Genomic DNA, 17,425 nt, shown 5'->3' with positions numbered 1-17,425 from the left:
CCGGCCAGCCTATCAGCGCGGTGCAGCTGCTGCCAGTTCCTTCGAGCATCTCTCCAGCAGACTCTGTGGACCTCCAAGACACAGCCGGGGACACAGATGACAACGAGCCTCAGGATACTTCCTCCTCCGCAAGAGCTTTCCATGAAAGGTTGTCAGGCGAGGTGGAGTATTTAGGCATAGCGCAGCCAGAGGTGGGAGTCCTGGCAGAGGTACTTACAATCCGCCCTACCTCCAAGTCAGGCATTCCCTTGCAAAAGGACGTAGAGGCCATAGCAAAGAACGGTTGGGCAAAAACTCACACAATACACAGCCAACTAACAAACGACTAGATGCCAAATACAGACAAGTGGAAGGAGATTCCCTCATCCTGTCCGTGCACCCCCAGCCGCATTCCTCAGTCATTGCGGCAGCATCTATGTATGCTAAGCCTCAATCCTCCACATCCTCATGCACTTCAACCCTACTAGGCAAGGAGGAAAAGGTCCTCGAGTCCTATGTAAAAATAAGTCTATTCAAACGCCACTCTCCACTTAAGGCAAGCAAATGCTGATGCCATGCTAGCTGCCGTCAACCAGAAACTGTGGAGGGAGATAAAGGACTCCCTTCCTGATCTCCCCGTCCATAGACAGACGCAGTTCTGGGCCAGTCTGGCAGAAGCTAAAATAGTGGCTCAGGACCTTATGGAATCATTGGTAGCGCACATAGATACGGCGGGCAGGGCCATATGCGTGGCTACAGACATGAGAACGGCGTGGCTTAAGGCCAATAGGTTTAATCCTGACATACAGGACCAAAGCCTGGACCTGCCTTTCGGGGGAGGGGACTTGCTTCATGAATCTACTGATGGCTCCCAAACATCCAAATCACTGGCCATCCTGGCAAAGCCGGCTGCCAAGAGTTTCAGCCAAAGCCATGCATGGTCTAGCAGAGGTCGTACCTTTGGTGGTTTCAGGGGCCTCCAAGAGCGCGCCTTACTAGGCAACCTAACAGGTCTCCTAGCCAGCACCGCCGTAAGCAGCAGAAGACCACACATAAAGGTTTTTTTCAGTCCCTCTCCAAGACGCTAGCCTTGGAGGGAAATAAACTGTGACCGGGTCATCAGGATCCACAGTTCTATTGTGGGGGGCAGGCTTACCCTTCACTATCAGTCGTGGCAGACACGGTTTGCAGATTCATGGATCCTCTCAATGGTTTCCCAGGGCTTCCACCTACCCATACCTCAAGTTCACCCTCTCCCACCCCCCCCCCAAACCCCCTGCACCCTCCCCCTGCCCTCTCCCACAGATTGGCACAGCAACTCTCCTGGCGGAGATCCGCTTGCTGATATCGAGTCATGCAGTGGAGAAAGTTCCTCCTGGCCAACAAGGTTTGGGGTTCTACTCCTGCATCTTTGCCTTACAGAAAAAGAACCAGGCAGGCCTGCAATTTGTCTTAGACCTTTCTACCATGAACCTTTTCCAACCACTTCAAAAGTTCAAGATGGTTATGCCAGCATTGATAGCGGAGTCCCTGTGTGGAGGAGACTGGATGTCCTCCCTGGATCTAAAAGATGCATACCTACACGTTCAAATTTGGCAAAGCCATCGATCCTTCCTACGATTCCGGGTCATGGGCTTCCACTTCCAATACAAGAATCTCCCATTCGGTCTCAATTCAGCCCTGCGGGTCTTTACGAGATTAATGAACGTGGTGGCAGCATTGCTCAGATCCGAGGGCCACCACCTATATCTGTACCTCGAAGATTAATACCAGCGGATTTCCCAGAGGGAGTCGAACACATCAGCCAGGTTTAGCACACACTATACGAGCCGGGGTTCTCCATCAACTTCAAGAAACTGCAACCAACTCAGTCCTGGACTTTCTTGGGCCTCATTTGGGAAACAAACAGAGAGAGGATATTCCCTTCCACGGACAAGGTGGCAGCGATCAAAGCTGCTACTGGCCATTTCCTGAGCAGGGCAGTAACATCGGCATGGTGGTACCAGCACCTACTAGGTATTATGGCGGCCTGTATTCTGGCAGTGCCTCACACGAGGCTCAAAATGAGGAGGCTGCAGCAACATTTCTCGACCTCTTGGAATCAGGAAACTGGCTCCAAAGCAGCATTGGTCAGCATACCAACCCACCTCCACCAGGACCTTGTTTGGTGAAGGACAGACTCCAATCTCCTGACGGGTAAACCATTCAGACAGCATCTACCAGTTTACATTATCACCACACTCATATCTCCTGGGGTGGGGAGCCAATTGGAACGACCACAGTGTCCACGGCTTCTGGTCGAGATAGGACCAGGACAGGCACATAAATTGGCTGGGAAGTATGGCTTTATGGCTAGCCTTGAAAGCCTTTCTACCAGAAATCGGCGGCAGCCCGGGCTGCATTCAGAAGGACAGCTCCACCTGCATGTACTACCTCAACAAACGGGGGCACCAGGTCTCTGCCTCTGTGCAGGTTGAAAGTAGACATTTGGGAATGGGCACTGTCGCACAACAGATCGCTATCAGCCATTCATCTGCCGTGTGTATCCAACCTAGAAGCAGACGGACTCAGCAGGTTGGGGATAGACAATTATGAGTGGCAACTGAATGAGAGGGTCCTGGGAGAGATCGTCCACAAATGGGGCCATCCACAAGTAGACCTGTTCACCACCTCGCTCAACAGGACATGTCCCCAGTTTGCGTCCTGGTTGGATCGTGGCACAGCTTCACTGGGGGATGCGTTGCAGATTCGGTGGGACGGCCTTTGGGCATACGCATTCCCCCCACCGCCACGATACACAGGGTCATATGTAAGGTCAGGGAGATGGGCTACTGCGTCATATTCTGATAGTGCCACAGTGGCCTGCCAGACCATGCTTCTCGGACCTGTTACGACTGTCGACTCAGCCACCAGTTCCCCTCCCACTGGGTCTGGATACACTACTATCCAAGCAAGGGGGTCGGTACTTCACCCCTCCCTGGAGAAGTTAGCCCTAACAGGCTAGTTCCTGAGCAAGTAACCTTCAAGTACCTCCATTTGTCACAAGAAAATCTGGACATCATCCAGGGGGCTAGAAGTGCATCTACCAGGTGCCAATACAAAAGCAAAAGAACCAGGGACAAGGGCATATACACCTTAGGGTGCACTATAGACCATGTGATGTCCTTCTCAGCACATGTAGCACACTCTGGCGTGTAGGGGGACATGTGCTGCACATATCTAGCAGCCATAGGTGTGTATCGAAATTCTGGTGACAATCTTTTCTGCTATTGTAATCTCCAAGATCGAAAAAATCAATTTAGTCGCGATTTTCAAGGCAAACGAAGAGCCCCAAGGCAGTAATCCAATTGGGGGCGTCTCAGGCCTGAACTAGCATTGAGGTCATCTATAAAATTAAATGCATTTTACATCTGGACAAGGTAGTGATACAAACATACCCTTCCTTTCTCCTAAAGATAGTGTCTTCGTTCCACCTCAGTGAGGAAACGGTCCTTCCTACGTTCTTTCCAAAGCCGAAAGATGAAGCAGAAAGGGTCCCGCACTGTCTCGATGTCAGAAGAGGACCTCCGTTTTATTTGGACAGGACTAAGGGCTTCCTTCAAATCAGACGCCTTGTTCGTCACTTATGGAGGATCAAAACCAGGGATTCGAGCCTTGAAGGCCTCTATAGTAAGGTGGATGATTTCGGCCATCACGGGAGCTTACGAGGTGCAGCACATGAAATTGCCAGCAAACATGCACACTCATGCGGTCAGGGCCAAAGCTACGGCAGTGGCATTCCAGAGACAAGTACCATGGAAAACTATCAGCAAGGTGGCCACATGGGCCTCCCCAGCTGCCTCTGCAAGCAGTATTGCTTTAGTGCTAGATCAGATGCGATATTTGCCCAGGCTGTCCTGAAATGTTCCTAAGGAGGTTCAAATCTCTCCACTGCAAGGCTTCAAATCAGTAGTAATTGCCAATTCAGTATGGAGGAAAGGAGACGGGACGTAGGAGTAATTATAAGTTGCTCACCATAGTGACTAACGTACTCCTAGTCCCCTTTCCTCCATATGTCCCACCAACCTCCCCCCTTAAAACCAGCGTGATTAGGCAATGGTAATACAGTTGATGCGTCAAAGGGGATTGAGTTGTGGCGCCGGTGGGTGGAGTCAAGAGAGTGTATGCTACTGGGCCGGGCACCCACACGCAACTAAATTGAAAGGGGAAATAATTTTTCGGATGAAAAAGGTTCTGTTCCCGTCCCTGGCGAGGGACACCCATACAGTATGAAGGAAAGGGGACTACGGACTAGGAGTGTACGTTAGTCACTACAGTGAGTAACTTATTTAAATTCTATATAAGGGCACAAATTAATAGGCCAAATAAGAGGATTTTTTAAAATCACCCATGAATAATATGGTACTGGAACAACAGATGCCACAGTTGTCAGTTTCAGTACCATTGATTTGTTGGCTTTCATGTTCAACGCTATGGTCGTAGGCAAATAACTCAAATCTTAGATTACATTGGAAGTCAGAGCCTTGCAGGGTTGTAAGAAACATTGCGTAGGTTGGTGGTTTGTTTATGATTTTTCTTGGTCTGTAAATGTTCCCCCACCCGGATGAGTGTGAATGCAGCATTTATCTTTGTAGGACACATGCAATTCATGATTACAACCTGTTGGGTACTCTGCGTCCTACTGGCACTTGGGGTGATGCAGAGCAACCTATAATTGTTCCTCAGACCACCAGACTACATTGTTTGCCAGACCCCTCCTCTTGACTATGCAGCTTTTGATTGCTCTCTTTAGCTAACCCAGTGCCAGAATCATGCTCTAGCCCCATATACTGAGGTCTCCCAAGAGCTGGTACTATCCACAATAGCAAGGAAAACTTTACAGCATTTCCCACTATTTGAAATACTTGTGCGTCTACAAATTTTTCTAATATTTTAATGCAGTTATCATGATTGTACCAGGTGACAGTTGATTTTTTTGTTTTAAATAGTTAATTATTCTTGCCCTCTGACTATTTTACATTTTAGGGATGCGTGTTAAACACAAATGTAATGCTGTGCTCATTCTCTTGTGCAGTTGACATCCAAAAATATCCAGTGTATGAGGACTTTGCTGAACCTAGCTCACTGTCATGGTACTTTCCTAGGGACGTCGTGGCAGCTTGTTCTAGCTACCCTGCAGGTAAGGTTACATCTCTTCAGTAAATCACGTTTGTTCATTCATTTTTATTGGACATTTCCATTTCCTCTTTGTTTCTGAGCCTATTTCATATTTTTCAGCATCTAGTGTGGATCCTGGGACTGAAGCCATGCAGTGGGGGAGTCCTAAAGCCTGGCAGAGCAGTGGAAAACACCAGCACAGTAAGCGCAGTTCTTCTGTTTGTCACGCAGTAATGCCTTTCGAGCTGGTCTCTTGTACACTCCATGTAATTTTCTTTCTGTCTAAGGTTTTGACAACAGCAGTCATGACAGATTTGCCAGTTATTGCCAATATCCTGTCAAGGCTTTTTGAAAGCTCGCAGTAAGTCACCCTTCTTGGATATTAACCTGTGTCATGTTAAGTTGATTTTGCAGATGGGGTTTTAGTCTTTGTGTGACATTTTTCAGGTTTCTGGATGATGTATCTCTGCACCATTTAATCAATGCCCTCTGCTCTCTGTCTCTTGAAGCCATGGACATGGCCTACAGCAACAATAAGGTATGGAACATTGTACACGATTTCTAGCTTTTGTTTGTAGATTTTTAAACTCTATTATTTTTAATTAGAAATAGTTTTATTATTATTATTACAATTATGGTATTTGAGCGGGAGTGTGGACCAAGCTTCGCTAAGCATCAGAGCGCTTTACAATCCTAGGGTGAAAAACACAGTGAGTGAAGCAAAGAAGGAGAGCGGGGAGCTACAACAGGGAAGGGCAACCAAATTGCTTCAAGGGATCTAGAAACAACCAGGAGAAGTACAGTGAGGAGCAGATCAGAGTCTCAGGTAGGGGTGGGTAGTGGGGAGGGTGTGTGGATCGAGGTGTTCCTTGAAGAGGAAGGTCTTGAGCTCTTTCCTGAATGGGGAAGGCCTGTCTTCTGGTTCTTTCCTTTCTGCACTGATGGAGTTCAAGTCTGTACATGTCCTTACTTCTGGTTGATCGCAGGCCTCTGGAGATACTGAGTTTCTCAGTGAGGTTGTAAGGGGAGTTTTCTCAAAGTCCACTGTTAGGTAGACTTTACAAAACTATCCCAATGGTTTGTAGATCCCAACTCTTAGTATCAGTCTGTACTACTCATGAAACCTTGGTAGAGTGGCAGAGCAGTCAGGCTTATCATAAGAAGATGTGAGCTGTAGGTAAGTACACTGAACCTAGTTAGTAGTGTACATCAAAGAAACACATATACATTTATATTAAAATATATATTTATATTTACACCTTGCAAAAAGCAAGGGGGGCTCCTGGGAGTCCCTGTGCCGGATATTAGTCCGTTACGAGAGCCTTAGCGAAACATGTGTCTGTGGTTGCTGTTGGTACTCTTGTTCAGAGGAGAATTGCCTAGCATTTCGGTGCTGGACTGCCCCAGGGCAGGACAACGACTAATATGTTTTGGATATTTCTCCTCTGTTAAAGATAGTGAGCTAAAGACTCTGGGTCAGGCTCTCGTAACTGTGACTAATGTCTGGCAGAGGGACAGCTAAACCCCCCCCCCCCTTGTTTTTTGCATTATATTTACACTAGACTCCCTTTTAAATAGTGCAATAAACCAACAAACTTAGGAATACTTTAGAATACTTTTCAAAGGCCACTGCTTAGTTTGTAGTTGCTTGCGATTACATTTGTTACAGCTTTTGACAGTAATGGCAGTTCTATAGTATTATCGGTAATAAAGCACACTCGCGAATCTTAGCAAAAATACTGTAAAGACATTTACTCTGCATACGCATATATGATCATGACTTTTTGAAAGGATAACAGTTGGTTAGTGTTATACTAGCAAGGCTTAAGTTTCTAGAGGCTGTTTATTTGTACAGCAAGTCTTTTAAGTTCCAAAATGCAACCCTAACTAAAGGAAGTTTTGAGAGGACTTAAAGTCTTGACAAGCAGCAGAATACGAAAAGGTTCTGGTGGATACTTTAGAGTCTCTAGTCTTTAACATGTAGTAAGATTAAACCAACGTTGGAGACCCTGTTAAGGACTCGCTAAAGGGACACAAGCAGCAGCTTGAGTGGGAGGTAAAAGGGGGGTTGCCCTAGACACCTCTATGTGCACTATTTGGATCAAGGTAAGCAATTCCTTTTCCCCACAGTACCTTAGGTTTGAAGAAAAGATTGTTGCTGGATTCTCCTCGATGTGGCAGTGCTGGGCCTGATCTCCGGATTCCTTGGTCTAATGACGAAAGGCAGGACAATGGACAGGATCTCTCAGCAACATGCTCGAGGAAGGACCTCTGGCACGGCTTTCACCAATTTCTCTGGTCACTCTGTGGCTTTTGCATATTTTCTGCAGCACCCACACAGGACGCGATTCTCCAGGACAATCTTCTTCAGTTCCTGAAGTCCTGCACTCTTTTGAGGGGGACTGGACGGGTCGGATTGTGTCTCTGGAGGGTCACCTGGAGCTCAGCAAAGCCTTGGACGGATTCGGCCTTTCCATGACGATGCACTTCAATTGAGTCGGAGATCTCCTGGTATTGGGGTTCTGCAGCTCTGGAGAGGCACAGCAACTCGAGAGACGGCTCAGATTCAAGTTCTCTCTTAACTGAACTCTGTCCAACAGAAAACAAGGTCAGGACAGAGTGGTTGTTTCATGGTGTTGCAAAGGGTCTGCAGGCGTCTCTGGTCGTCTTCTTCGGTTATTTCAGTTTCCAGTGGTCGACTTGGCTTTCAACTCAGGAGCCTCACTTTTTATACAGTACCAGCACACACACCTCTGCAATCTGTCTCAGCAATTTACAGAAAGGGGCAGGTGGCTGTCCAATTAGAACAGCCAGACCCCCAGCAGGAGCTGGTTTCATTCAGGCATTCAGGCAGACAAAGGTCAGGGGAGTGAACAACTCCACCCCACTTCCTGCCTGCCCAGACACACTGGAGCGTAGGCGGGGACACCCAAGGATTCCCGCCAAAGGCAAAACGCTCATACAGGCCTTCCCCTCCTAAGATGGTAGAAGAAGGGCTGACAAAAAACAACAACACTATGGCGAAAAAAGAAAAGTCACCAAGTTAGTACTTGGGTGACCCTATTGTGTACTACTAGGGCTATGGACATAGCCTGCGGTAGACAAATCACACAATAGTTGGTAGAACACGTCCACTGCCACCAGCCATACCTAGGAGATTGTCTATGTGACATAAAAGTCAAAGGAGCAGAGAGAAGGGGGATACCAAGTATCCCCTTGGCACTTCACAGAAGGTGGTGTGTGCCAGTCTCTCAGACTAGAAAGTTTTAGGAGAGATACCAAGTATCTATCCTTAAGAAATGTAGTTACTCTGGGATCCAGAACATAATCTCAAAGGAGGACCCAAAGTGCCCCCAGCAACACTGACCTTAAGGAGCTGTGTGCTGCAATAGTAAAAATACAGGTGCCTTAAAAGAGATATGGAGGAAAGTAGACTCCACTGCACAGCAAAACACAAAGAACAGAGTTCCAAAAGCCCGAGCCCATAAGAATGAATGAGTGGAAAAAGGCTCCACTCATTCAGGATTACAGAAAAACGTCCAGAAGTCCAGCAAAAGTGCTGGGGGCCTCACTAGGAGAGGCGGTGAAGCATAAAAAACACAAATCTCCCTAACAGGGGTAGCTTGGGCACTTGCTTTAAAGATAGGATTTGAAGATGATCAAGGGTTGCAGCACCTGCCAGTAAAATCTGATGACGGTCAGGGTGATGTGGTTGAATTTGCAGAGTCCTTTGAGTTTTGTTGCTGCATCCAAGGCACATCTCGAGGGTGCCAGGGTAGTCGCCGGAAAGCCTTCAGAAAAAGGCATTGCTACCATCAAGGTGGGAAGGACCAGGGTTTGGACAGTGGACCAAGTGTTTTCTGGGATGAATGGCTTGATTTTCTGCAGGTGATCAAGTTGATACTAAGCAGTTTGGGTCTTCATTGCTATGTGCTGTTCGAAGGTGAGGTGTCTCTCAAACTCAAGGTACTTGGTGCAATTAGCCAACAGGGGTGTGGAGCCCTCAAGGTTCATAGCAGAGAGCCAGGTCTGGATGTCAGGGTGTTCGTTGTTGTTGGTCAGCAGTAGGTCTTGCACTTCATATAAGCACTGGACAAACAGGATGGTATCAATGAGAGGCAGGCATTGAGCCTGTAGATGTTTTTGATGTAGAATATCGTGAGGTAGATCTGCGTGTCATCTGCGTATTAGTGAATGTTGTATGGAGCGATGTGAGTCCATAACGGTCCCATGTAAATATTGACAAACAATGGGGACAGTATGGACCGTTGCAAGACTCTGCAGGTGATTCGTAGAGTTAGTGATCTGGAGGATTCCATTTGTACGAACTGTTGGTGATTAGTAAAGTAGCATTTGAAGCAGCGGAGGACGATCTTGCTGATCCTCATGTGACGATGTGGATTTTCAATGAGTGTCTGGTGGTCTACTGTGTCAAATGCTGCTGAGAGGTCAAGGAAAACCACCAGGCAAGCATGGCCATCATCTAGAATTTTAAGGGCATCGTCAATAACTTTGATGGTAGCTGTTTCTGTGCTGCATCTGGGTCTGACAACAGATTAGTAGAACTGCGGTAGGTTATTGGCTTCGATGTGTTGGAGGAGTTGAATTATCACATATCTTACCTAGGAAGGGGAGGATAGTATAGAATTGTTAAGCTTCATCAGAGACAAGTCTGAATTTACTAAAAGTCCTGTTGTCCAATCAATTGCATGCATGCCTTGTCTATGCTCTACAGTTTGCTGAGGCAGAAAGGAATGCATAACACCCGCTCATGCTAGCTCCCTGCTCCCTTTGATCTCAGCTTCCCCCACCTTGTTCCTCCCCTTATGATTGTAAACTGCTCTGTTTACCGAAGCTACGTCTGCGCTGAATAAGTACCCCAATAATTCTACTTCACTACTAGAAGCACAATTAATTTCTGAAGAAACTCCTTGCCATTTCAACATCGGGCTAATGATAGCCATGATATTGGTTTGTTGCCTTTTCTGCTGTGACATTTACAGTTGTAGAGTACCCAATTTTCCTTTTTCTCAAATATCGCTTCCAAAATGGGAATTCTCTCCACAGTAAATGATTTTGCTGGTCTTGCTTTCACTGCTCTCGGTGCTCTGCCACATACCCATCATGCGATTTCCTGATCTTGCCATTTGGTGTCTTGCACGAGGAACACCCCTCTGAATACCCGCCGTTTATAATTTCCCTTTTCAGTGGGTGGTGAGGGGGGGGCTAAACGCCTTTGGGTCCCTCGGTTTGCTCCCTTTCTCTCCTCATATCTTGCTCCTTTCCCACTTGGCACAGCCCTCTCCATTCACACACCTGCTGACCTGCAAAATCATTTACCTTGGGAAGACGATTGTGAAGAGGTGATCTGGTCTCCGAACTTCCCTTAATGAAGGGGAGTGATGAGATCAGCACTCAGAAATTAGAATATTGAGACTTCACTTTAGTTCTGAAATAACCTTGCCCCAGTGACTTTCCTCTCCAGATCATCTCCTGATTGACATCTTGTGTTGACTAATCATGAATGTTTCAGAAAGTACCGCTGACCATTGAAGAAGTGTGTGCAAGCAGTAGCTTCTGGCAACAATAGAAAAGCCATGCAAGGCTGAAGGGCAAAGCTTAGGTTACTACCGCTGAACAGTCTCATTGAAGAGAGCAACATTTTCTCCACTGTTAAGGGGATGTGTAATTCTCTATCCCCCTTCTTTCAACACCTTTTACACATCCTAGTCCGTAGGACATTCAAAACCACTGCCCCCTCTCCCGCCTTTTCCGACACCAACACTTTCGCACGACACACAAGAGAACGGACTAACACCAGAGCCGTTTACCTAACATGTCCCAATACAAGGGTCGGGCCAAGTCAGGCAATGATCAGAATCACACACACCTGATGGCCCATTCCCTTCACCACAGGGATAAAAGGTGGCGCAAGACAGCACAGTACGAGCAAGGCAGACCGCACGACGAGACTGCTATACAAATCAAGCTGTTCAATAGGAGGATAAAAGCAGCGAATATCGAGAGGCTAACAAGGAGACACACGATCTTGTCCTTTTGGATGCAGACCAGCAAAACCTCTGCAGAGGGAAGCGCAAGACCGAGGACAATAGCCCAAGTGTGTTGTGGCAGATGTCAGCGGTACACGCAGCGTATCGACACCGATAAACCAGAGCGAGGGAGACTCCTGCTACTGTGGTACCGGCCTTGACTCCAGTGATGAAGAAGGCCAAGCGGTTCATCACAGCCGGTGAGTCGAGGGCAGAGCCGATAAGAGCTGGGCTGTGATCAATGGAAGTCACAACGTGGCAAGTTGAACAAAGTTCAAAGAACTGTAAAAGTCTTAAAGGGGAGACCAACTGCAGAGGGAACCAACACCACGTGGGTGCTAACTCGAGAGAGACTGGTCGATCCCTGTCTGAGTGAAACTACAGCTACCAGAAGGCCGTAGGAGAGCCCCCAAGTTAGGTCCAAGTGGTCATACAGGAGGTCAAGCAAAATCCCCGTACAGTCGAAAGCCTTTGACCTATAAAGAAAGCAAGGGAAGTGAATCCTGCTAACAATGTAAAGTAAATGTGAAGTTGGCAAGAGTGAACCTGGAAGAGGGATGCTGACAAGGGAGGTACAAAGTCTAAAGTCCCAAGAAACAGTGTGTTGACAAATGTGAACCTGGCCGAGGGATGTGCACTGGAACTGTTTAAAAAGACATTAAGATTTGTGAGTGAAAGCAAAGAAGGGTCTGCACCGTAAGAGGGGGATCCAGGGGTGAAGCCATAACCCGGGAAGTAAGCCATAGTGAACCCGGTGGACGTAGGCTGAAAGCAACAAGAGGTCTGTGCCTGGAAGAGGGGGACGCAGGGGTGAAGCCTTCACCCGAGAAATACGTAGAACAGACCTTTGTGTTTTTTCTTTTTTTGTAAACGTACAGGAGACTGAGCCACCGAAGGCCCTGATAATGAAAGAATGTCCTAGGGATTTGCGCCCAGAAGAGGGGGATCCCAGGGTGAAAGTCATCACCCCAAACCCACTGAAAAGGAATACTTTATTTGTGGAAAAAGATTGGTGAAGGGTCAGAGCCCGGAAGAGGAGGACCCAGGGGTGAATCCATCAACCAAAGAATACCGGAAAAAGAACTTTGTTTGTTAGTTTACTGACTCACGAAGGCAAGAGACTTTGATGAAGTTAAGAGACTTGGCCATGGATGCTCCCGATAATCTGAAACGGAACTGTTGTCTCGTGCTCGGTGAGCTTGAGACTGTGCTGTTCTCCAAGATTCCACTTTACCCCGTACTCATAACATGGGGAAGGGGGATCCAAGCTACCGCATACTGACATATTATTTTAAACACGTCTTTCTTTCCTTGAAAACCATCCCACACCCTTTTTGTATTAGCTGTGAGGTTTGGCAATATGTTTCTTAGTATAGGCTCTTATTTATTTCACACATCGCCACTAGGACTACCTTATTTTCATTTGGTGGTCGACGCTTGCTCTCATCTTAGATTTAGGTTTCAGATCAGGTGCATACAGTTTAATAAACACCCTTGAACTGTGATCACTTGTGTCTGTCTTTACTGTTGCCACTATGAGTTCCATACACAGCGTCCATACTGTTGGTCCAAGAGCCGGGCAGGAGATATGCGAGGTGAAGGCTCTGAGACACAGAGGTGCCCACGCAGCAAACCGAGTTGAAGAGGGTCCCGAGGAAGAACCGGCCACGCAACCCGGAAACAGGCAAGGAAACGGGAGAGGCGGGCAGACCGGTAGGGGCTCGAAGATACAGTAAGCATAAACCCTGTACCGATAGAATGAGCAGGACTATTCCCCTCGTGTCAGTACGCGGCAAGCGAGGAAGCCAAGGGGACATAAAGAGAAGGGGAGAGAAACAAGGGTCAGGGACCCAAACCAAGAGAATGATTCAAGTTATCTTCCTTGTGGCAGTACTTGGCAGGAAAGTGAACCAAGTGGGCCCTGCCAAACAAAAAGAGAAGCCAGGTTTGCGGACCCTCCTAACACTCGGAGTTGGGGGTTCTAGGTGGTAAACCTAATGAAGAGACGAGCAGGGGAAGGGAGTCATTCCCCTGGTTGTAAGAGATTGTTCTACGATTACCAGGAGAAGGGAGTCATTCTCTAGATAACTTGGGCCATGCGGAAGGTCCAACAGTCCGGGGGAAGGGAGTCATTCCCCAGGTTTTTTTTTTAGACTGAGACTGAACGCTAGGAGAAGGGAGGTATTCTCCTGGTCTACAAAGTAAATATTGTTTGGATCTTTGTGGCCTGGGAACGGAGTCATTCCCCTGGGTTATTTGAGAATGAACGTCAGGAAAGGGAAGGCTCTCTGCATTGTGTGAAACTTTGGTCATAACCCAAGAGAAGAAAGACATTCTTCTGGGACCAGACCAGTACTGATGTATTTTTAGGTTCTAGTGTAAGGGATAGAAGTATGGTTTTCTTGACACATGACGGTGGACACTTTTACGTTAACAAACATCCTGACAGCCACATATATATATATTTAGTTGATGCATTGAAACCCCTCTTAGGATTAGGAAAGTTTTCTCTTGCTTTATTCTTTAAGAAATGTCTTTAGCCCCAGACATGCCACCTTTGTGCCGCCTGCAATGGGGCAGAGTGATGTCACAAACGACAAGGAGGTGCAATATGTGTTGCACCTTCTGAGCACTACCTAATACATTTTTGCGTTTGTTGCCCCTGCTGCACTGAATTGCACCAAATAATAAAGCTAATGAGAATGTGGTCATTTTGTTGCATTGATTGATATTTTGAATGTATGCTTAACAGAACCAGTTTAATACAATGTTTTCATTTGAATTCTTACCTTTATGTAGGAACCTTCTCTCTTTGCAGTTGCTAAACTGCTTGAAACGGGGCTGGTGAACATGCACAGGATTGAGATTCTGTGGCGGCCTCTCACGGGGCATCTTCTTGAGGTAGGTGTGTGCATTGTGAAGTGTAGAGTTCATGTATTCAACATTGGGATTTGCTTTCCTTTTGTTAGTTTATTTGATTCACAAAATGTGTAACTCTGAGGGGCTAGTAACAGAATAAAAAAGTACCTTTGACTCTCCATGTTTGGGGGATTGTGTGAGGAGCATGTCGTTTTTTAATATTGCCTTGCAATCATGATGGTTTTGCTTGTTTTTTCTATGTGGAATGTATTAAAAGTTGTTCTGTCAACTGTATAATACTAACAATAACAATATAAAAGTAAAGCATTTTTTGTCTACTTATAGTAGTCCCCTCTTTGACAGAAGATCTTGGATTTGGCACTTATACTAGGATGACATTGTTTGGAATCATTGCAATGCGCAAATGTGGCCTATTTCCGAGACCTACAGTTGTGTTTTTTGTGTATAGATCTTAGCTCACGATTCACATTGCTCGTAGCTTGTTGACAGGACACCTGGATGTGCAATTCCGTCACCCCAGATTCCTTAGTGTAAATGTTAGAGTAAACATAACTGTCTTTATCTCAAGTTTGCACCAAAAAATAAACAAAGAATGTGGTCTTTCTAACACAGTACTATCATTTTCTGGTCAGGTTGCCTAATAGCCGCACTTTAAGACTACAGCAGTGAATGTAGGGAGCTGCTCATGGGGTATGTTCTGGGGATGGGCTGCAAAGTCCTTTCATTCACATAGGCACTGTCTTTTTGGTCTCTTTGTTTTGGCAGATACTGCATCTTTTAATATGTTTAATTCTGATTCTTATGCATTTAGGCTCAGATTTTAAGATGTGAATCGGAGCAGTGCTAGTTACCCTCATATTAACCAGTCGGTCATCAGTGCATTGTGACCCTTCTTGAAAAGGCCTTTCAAACACATTTCCTACTGAACTGATACAATGCTTTTATTCTGAAAAATTGGGAATATTTTGCGGATTTTCCAAACCTGTATTTCATGTTCAGCTCTACATTTCTAGATTAGTGAATGAAGGGCTATTTAATCACTCCTTGATCGTCCGTTTGCAAGCTCTCATCTGCTCTGATAAAAGGTCATTTTGGTACATAGTTTGATTACTGCTATATACGTGTTTTATTACTACTTTAAAACCATGTTTAAATATTTGAAAAATAATCGCAAATTGTAATTGTTACCTTCTATCTTTAATAATGCTTCCGCTCACCTTAAATAGAAGGTAAGGTTGAATTTGGACCTTGAAATGTTCAATTTTATTTTATTCCACAACATGATACAGACTGTCTCCAGTATGAATCTTCCCCTTATACGCTGATGTTTTCTGTGATTCCATTTCTAGCTTGGGGAAAGCTGAATTCAGAACCATAGAATTACTTTTGTTATCCTTATATCATGCAAACCTTCTCAAGTTACCCAAAATGAAATCCTTGCCCAATAGGGGATTGTAAAAGATTAAGAACGTCTCAATTTCTCTTTTACCTACCCTACTTTTTCTCTCCAAGAAGATCTGTTTCATTACAGCTGCATACGTTCCGCCAGTGTAAGCCTGTAAACACTCCCATGAAAATGGAAAGAATTCTGATTTAAAACTATTTCAACAATGTTTTGGGGAAACTGTAAAGCAGCACTTGTTGGCACTAGACAAGCAAATAGAAGTCCTTTGGATTGGGGGGAAGGATAGCTCAGGGTCAGCGTGTTTGTCTCAGAAGCAAGACAACGCAGCGCAACGAAAGTTCCAATCCTGATCTTGCACTTTGAAACCACTTGTTGGTATTAAGCATGTTATAAATTAACAATTATAATAATTATAATTATTTGGTTACTCAAAATATTAAGTTAGCATTGTTATTTCTTATACCAGAAAATGGGCCAGATCTAGACCCAGTTTGGGAGATGTGCTACAACAGAAATCTTGGCCTCCTATATTTCCTTCAAGCACACCTTGGCTGGATTGTGTACCAGTTTGTTCACATGAAATGTAAAATACTTTTCTGTTTACAGAGTAGTTTTTTCACACTTTTTTTGTATTTGGGCGCCATCTAAAAACAACTTTGTTATTAGGCTCCCAACTGCCTTTCATTGGCACCTATAATGTTCATGTTTAACGTGAAATGTCACAAACACGTTTGCGTTTTATTTTCCAATGAGTGCCCTTAGTTTCCATGATCTGTCCATTGCATCAGTGATCCACATCCACACTATTTCCTGGTGGAAAAGTCATCAAGATACACAAAAATAATAACGGATAACCAAGAAATTCTTCCTTTTGGTGTATCTGATGACCGCACAAATGTAGCATAGTTCTCATAAAGAGAGTAGCGTTGCATGTATGCCACTTTCATATTAGCATAGATTCTTGAAATTTGAAAGTGGTTAACATGAATCCTGTTTGTGAATTCTGAAGCAACTGTATAACCCACTGTTCGCTAGGAAAATTAGCTACAGTGACGTTTTCCTACTGAACTGTGCTTCAATGTCTGTTACATTTACGTCCAATTCAAAGATGTTGTACCTGGTGCGTTTTGGTGTTGGGTTGCTTTCTTATTTTTCTAATGATTTGCATTAGAATTAGGTGAGTGACAAAGTAAAACATATATGTTGAATTAACATTTTCAACTGTAAAATCGTGAGCCACGTTCTGAAATAGAAATTTTGCTGTCTGCAAAGCAAATCCGAATGTTGAAAGTTCTACCCTGACTTCACTTGTGCGCATGATTGCAGCACTTCCGTTAAAACAAGTGTTGTACTTTTACAAAGTAACCGCATACATGAAACCCACCACCCGTCTCTCCCAGTAACCGTATACATGAAACCCACCACCCGTCCCTTCCATTGCGCTGCCAAACCACCTAACAATTGTAATCTGATATAACTAGTTTAGACTCTGCTCTCATGCCCTACTTGGACGTCTACCATATTCATATTTTAAGAACAAGTTTCCAAGAAATGGAGAAATGTCTTCCCCTTTTGAACTTGGAAATATTTGTTTCTCTGAATGTTTCCAGGAATTGCTTTAGAATGTGACATGAGCCAGTCATGAGGGTGCTGTGTTGAAGAGGATTCATGTTAGAGATTAAAAGGACATTTTATAGTGTAATATTTATACATTTAAGCATTTTATTTCAACAGTTTCTCGAAAATCAATAAGCTCTGTTTTAATTAACTTCACATGTAGGTCTGCCAGCATCCACACTCCAGAATGAGGGAATGGGGAGCAGAAGCTGTAACATCTTTGATAAAAGCTGGATTAACATTCAAACATGAACCTCCCTTTCCACAAAATCAGGTAACCTATGTGTGTGATTTGCTTTTGTAATTGCGTGATACATATTTATTTTAATGAATTACC

The 17,425-nt window shown here is 45.2% G+C and overlaps 1 protein-coding gene across 2 annotated transcripts in view; it reads left to right on the top strand.

The window, feature by feature from the left end:
• Positions 1–17,425, top strand: part of MON2 (MON2 homolog, regulator of endosome-to-Golgi trafficking) — a 1,155,350-nt gene that overhangs the window by 651,904 nt on the left and 486,021 nt on the right. For both annotated transcript variants that reach the window (XM_069629845.1, XM_069629844.1), the window contains exons 16-21: positions 5,054–5,158; positions 5,257–5,337; positions 5,424–5,497; positions 5,584–5,674; positions 13,986–14,087; positions 17,252–17,362. In XM_069629845.1, coding sequence (XP_069485946.1) covers positions 5,054–5,158; positions 5,257–5,337; positions 5,424–5,497; positions 5,584–5,674; positions 13,986–14,087; positions 17,252–17,362 — 564 coding nt within the window. The remainder of the gene's footprint in view (positions 1–5,053; positions 5,159–5,256; positions 5,338–5,423; positions 5,498–5,583; positions 5,675–13,985; positions 14,088–17,251; positions 17,363–17,425) is intronic.

This window comes from Ambystoma mexicanum, chromosome 12 (genome assembly GCF_040938575.1).
Source record: "Ambystoma mexicanum isolate Mex_15411 chromosome 12, UKY_AmexF1_1, whole genome shotgun sequence".
In the NCBI taxonomy this organism is placed as follows: domain Eukaryota; kingdom Metazoa; phylum Chordata; class Amphibia; order Caudata; family Ambystomatidae; genus Ambystoma; species Ambystoma mexicanum.
This window is presented reverse-complemented; position numbering and strand designations above follow the sequence as displayed.